The sequence below is a fragment of the Phoxinus phoxinus genome, assembly GCF_949152265.1.
Source record: "Phoxinus phoxinus genome assembly, chromosome: 12".
NCBI lineage: Eukaryota > Metazoa > Chordata > Actinopteri > Cypriniformes > Leuciscidae > Phoxinus > Phoxinus phoxinus.
Window position 1 is genome coordinate 8084978 of NC_136887.1, and position 5752 is coordinate 8090729.

The 5752-nt window shown below is 35.8% G+C and overlaps 1 protein-coding gene across 1 annotated transcript; it reads right to left on the reverse strand.

Moving 5' to 3' along the window:
* Positions 1–1473: 1473 nt before the first annotated feature.
* Positions 1474–5527, reverse strand: LOC307008134 (ladderlectin-like). The gene is made up of 6 exons (XM_079630764.1): positions 5293–5527; positions 5100–5182; positions 3663–3780; positions 3131–3253; positions 2142–2253; positions 1474–1984 (listed from the first exon to the last, which is right to left on the reverse strand). Exons 2-6 carry the CDS (start codon positions 5162–5164, stop codon positions 1917–1919), a joined length of 486 nt encoding a protein of 161 aa, XP_079486890.1. The 5' UTR covers positions 5165–5182; positions 5293–5527; the 3' UTR covers positions 1474–1916.
* Positions 5528–5752: the final 225 nt, after the last annotated feature.

The window sequence follows — 5752 nt, forward strand, 5'->3', positions numbered from 1 at the left end:
GATTGGTCAGATGACCCAGTCAGTTGTGATTGGTATATATATTGTTTAACACGGAGTACAATGATGCTTTTATCAATTAAATTGTGTTATAATAATGATTATAGTCCACTGCTTTGTAGTTTGTAGTAAAAAATTAAAAATAAGATAAAGAATTTAAAGTTATGTTAGCGAGCATAGCCTAGAGACAGTTCATATTGTAAAAGCACAATCAGTCTTTGTTTGCATTAGCCCGATGCATAAACAAAGTTTTTACAAAAAAAAAAAAAAATGCAGAACTTACGTTACTACGAGGTATTACTCTATTCTTTAAGACAACTCCGAAAACAACGACAGACACTTCACATATCTCAATACAATTGTCATTGAAGACCTAGAAGCTAAACGGAGCTTACACAACAAACTAAATAATTATTAAGCATGCTACATAAAACATAAAAGCAACAATTATTATTAACACTTACAGGTTGAGATACGGAGGAGGAAGCTGATGCAAATACACTTGGAACTGAACCTTCCTTCAATATCAGCCGGCTCGCGGATCCAAGTTTGATTGCATTTAAGTTGGTAAAGCAATCGTCTTCAGAATGGCGCGAACAAAGCACAAGGCTCGGACTATACTTCTGTGGTATAGTTGTATATATGAATTGTAGCCACTTAGTCTTCAAATACTCCTTGTTGGGCAGATAAAAAAGTTTGTCCCACTTCAGAACACAGCGTCTCGTCGCCATGATGTTATCAAGTTTTCCCTGCATTGGAGCGCAATAAGTGGGCGTATCGTATTCAAATAACTTGACGTCATCTAGTCAGAGAAAAAGCTTCGGTCTTCTAACGATTCATAAAAATGACTCCGAGTCGACTCTTACTTTTGAAAGACAATAACTTTATATACGGTGCACTTTCATATTTCAAACTTTGCAGGATGTTTTTGTTCACTTAGATCAATGTTACACACTACATGAAAGGTAAATTTCAAAATTCCATAATAGGTGCCCTTTAATGAATCAATCAATAATACTATTGATTAGCATTACCAAACATGGACGTTTTATTATTATTTTAATTTAATACTGTGAAGCTGCTTTGGTACAATCTGTATTGTGAAAAGCGCTATATAAATATTCTTGACTTGACTCAGTGTTGTGACGTATTTCCGAGAGAAACGGAATACTAAATGAGGAAAAATAGTGGGCGTGGTTTTTTTCCAACTAGCACCTGATTGGATCTAGAAAAGTAGGTTTCATTCAGTCAGTTGTCAGTTGGAGGGGCATGGTTACGGATGTTAAGCAGACACCAAAACCGTCAAACCTACGTCATCAGGGAAGGTCCTCCAATGCAGAGGGGAGGGGCATTTTCAGATTTTGATTAAAGATTACGAAGCCAAAAAAAAATTGTGGGGATTGACTTGCATGGATGAATTGTTCACCACAAAACGATCAATTTAGGCAAACAGTAAATATGGATAATTTTGATTTTATGTGGACTTTAAAAAAGGTGACCCATTTTTTTTTTTATTGGGAAAACGATCAGTTACTCGCCATAGGAACGCGTTAACACAAGCACATGTAGGAACGGGTTACATATGACTATGAAAATTATCAATTTAGTTTTGGCTCATTGTTTGTGGCAGACATGGGGAAAAAAATACAAATACTTAATTACAAATGATAGTATATTCAGCTACTAACCAAATCCTTAAACCTTGCTAAGCAATATACGTTTATTTGATTGTCCACAATGCACTTGCTTTGATTCAATGCTTTTATTCATTTGAGGAGTGTTTCAGAAAAAGTATTGAGAAGAGATTCAAATTCAGCAGAGATTGGACTTCACTTCAGAATAACATTTTTGTAAAGATAAGATCAGAAAGAGTAAATGTAGCACAAAGTAAATGTGGAGCAGGATGACAGAATATGATCTCACGCGTCCAAAACACAAATATAGTCCATTGAGGTTGAACAGGGTGCATCGTTCCAGCAATGGTTCGCTGTAGGGTGGAATAAAGAAATCAGTTACTCGGATCGTTACAGTGTTCAACTTGAGGCACTTGGTGAAATCCAAACAATTCATTTAACGTTACTGTATGATATGAAATTATAGGATTGCAAATTATAATAAAAAAATAAAAAAAAAAGTGCACTCACAGGTCCAGTTGATCTCCAAACAGTTCTCAGGAACACTAGCATTGTTCGGTTCTCCAGAGCACCAGTTGGTATAACCATACACAGTTCCATCACTCCACAACCAATCTCCGTCCTAATAAGTGAAGAGAATGAATCCAAAAAGCAGAGGTGGACCGTAACAAAATACTATAACTTGAGTACTTTACTCAAGTACACTTTGAGTATTATTTTGTCTGGAAAATTTTACTTTAAAGTCACTACATTTGAAAGATAAATATCGTACTTTTTATCCACTACATTTCTGTCAAGGAAATGGAGTAGAAAGTATATAGTAACGACCAACTGATGTTGGATTCTGACAGCCACCGGATTTTCATTTTCAATGTTGGGTTTGGTCTTCTAAATGTGAATTTTGTCATTGTTTTGGAGCACACTAGCTTATAGATAACAGTAAGGTTAACACTTAAAGCCAAAAAACTTTAAATAGGGCACTATTTGAGGGAACAGCCATTTGGGTGTCCGAAACCATTGTGGACGTTATTGAGTGCACTTGTTCAATCTCACATTCAATCTCACGACTGGAACTGTGTTCTAGAAATAAATGTGATATTGATATGAGGGTAGGTAGGCAGGCAGAGATTCAGAGGCATAAGGTACTGGAAGTATTACATACAACAATAATAAAACAATGCATTGACATTTACTTTTGATACTCAAGTACTTAAATAAAAGTACATAAGTACTAATTTAAGTAAACATAAGTCTTTGCAACTTTTACTTGTAACAGAGTAATATTTTACCAGTAGTATCTGTAGGCTACTTTCACTCAAGGAAGGAAGTTGTGTACTTTGTCCACCTCTGCCAAAAAGTGCACTACTGTAGTCAGACTTAAGCTAATGAAGTTCATCTTTAAAGTCAAACTATCTTCATTAGAAACTTTGCCTTTGATTAAAGCAGATATTTCAGTTTAGACAAACAAATAGGTTCATTTAGGGCACCATTTAACTTACTATTTCACCATCATGAGCACCAACCCAAGATCTTGTGGAAGAAGGCAACAGACTGAGCAGGAAATCATTCTCTGGTTGATCATGCACAGATGCGAGATTCGCCTCAAGACTTTGACAGTTTCTCTGAAGAGACAGATTTTTTGTCATTTCAAAATCTAATATTTTTTAGGAGAAGCATAAATGACTTTAAACAACATTTTAGTCATATGCAAACAAAGTCTGCTCTGATTGATTATTTGCAGAAGAGCATTTCACTTAAAAAAAAAAGCAACATTCCCACTTATTAAGGGTCTTTAATCTGTAGCCTACATTTAAAAAAAAAAAAAGCCAAGAAATTACTAGAGGTGTAATTAGATCTAGGATTACTCTGTTGACCCAGTGTTAACTGCACCCGTAAACCTAACCATAGCATCAAACCTGTCCCACACAAACACACAATAAATACATTGTACCAAACTATTTATTTAGATGTAGTTAAAGACACCTAATATAAAGTGTTGTCCAAATAACTTTGTTGTAACTAATACATTACCTCTGCTGTGATCCAGTTAACCGATTGAGAGAAGTACTTGTAGCACCGGAGTCCAAAACTTGTCCATCCATATGGACATCCTAAATCAAGTGTGGATCCGGTGGGAGCAGGCCCTGCCCTATTTCAAAATTAATCAAAAGTGCCGGTCTCAAACATATATTAAATGATAATATTGTGGTCAATATAACAAAATGCATTTGCTTATAATTAACATGACAATGTGTACAAAACGAAAGTAGCCTAAATTCACACGTTTCTGTCAGTCTGAGGTGTTGTTGCTATAACGCGTTGCGTCACTTGTCAAGTTGTGTGTTTGTCTTGCTTCGGTCTTGACTGACGGTCTCCGTTTTCGAGGGTCTAAAACTCCGGAGTAGTGTGTGGACGGCAGGCATAACCGTAGCAAAAGTTAGACGTTTTAAAATGAAAATGCACTTGTGTAAACGTATCCCACAGTCTGCTCGGGAACCGATCGCTCTCGAGCCTCTTTTTAGTGAGTATATGGCTCGACGGCAGGAAAAAAATAAACCAAACAATGATTACATTTTTTTATAATAAAAGGTTGTGTCGATTCAAATCCACATAACACATTTTAAAATATTACTTAATTCACTGAAGCCTGTTTGTCATGTATAATACACCGACCAATCGTCATCTGGCACAAGAAGTTAAAATTTTATTGGACAATGTGAAGTGGAGCGTAATTTTTTCCGGTCATTTATAAATAAATCGTTTGAAAATGTCATGGACAGAACAATTTACATAGAAGCGATCTGAATCTCCGTCGTTGAACTAATGGATGTTAAAATGACTAAAGCACTGCACAAAACCAGCACCAAAAGCAGCATTAATGGTAAGTATTCAAGTCACTTGTAATGTATTTAGTCTATATTGATACACCGTATACCATTAGGAAACTATCATAGTTTGTTAAATGAAGCCCAGGCCTACAGGCCTATTATGTGAAGTGTAGGCTGACAACAACACACGAAATGGTGACTATTAATGTTACATTTTTGCACACACATTATTTTTTTTTTAAGTCTTATGCGTTTCAAGCTTGCATTTAGGCTATTTGATAATAAAAAAACTGAAAAAAATATATATTACAATTTAAAATAATGGTTTCCTATTTTAATATACTTCTATATATGCCCCTTTTTACATTTGAGCCCCTGCCCCTGAGGAACTCTCTGCACGTCCCGGATCCAGTAGGCCTACATAAATGTTATGGGGATTTTTAGTGTTTACAGCAAAAAAGGTTTTTTTTATTTTATATACATGTAGCTTATCTCAAGTTTGTGTGTTTATATGCCAAAAACTATGTGTACTTTGACACTGAAAATCCTTCATTAATCATGCAAATATTAGTAAACGGAATCTTGTACATTCCCAAAATGTATTTAAACTAGCAAGGGTTTTCACAAGGGTTTTGGTTACCGCCTGGCTGCATTCCCCATGGAGAAGATAACAGAAAGAAGCAGAAGAATTCTCAGCATTGCCATGATGATCCTGAAATGAACCTAAAAATGAATAAGAAAATTAAATGTCTGCCCTCAAATGCTGTGGATTCTCGATGTACTTCAAAGACAAAGCAAATGTTATTCAGTAGGTTTCTGTTCCAAAAACTCACCTTGCTTTTCAGATTGTTGCCTTCAGAATCTCAGAGGACGTTTATGTGAAGTTCCAGAAAGATCCCTGCGTTTATAGCCTACTTTACTTAGATCCGAGCGCAGAAATCATCTTACGACAGGGTTCACGTGTGATTCATGAAACATTCGAATACAGCCAATCATCGTGCGAGTGATCGGACGTGGATGAATGTGGCGGCTGAAAACAATCGTCATTTGAATATCACCTAAAAATGCACGGTTTAGAAGCCGTAACTTCCTCATTATCTTCACCTGGATCATGTTCCCATGACAACGCAGCACGGTATCCATCAGCTGTTCTTAAGACAGAAATGTATTATTATTGCTGTTAACACAACTGTTGCAAATAAATAATACATTTAATTTTTATATATAAAAAGTTTTTAAAATGTGCTTTATGGGCTTTGTGTGTGTGTGTGTGTGTGTGTGTGTGTGTGTGTG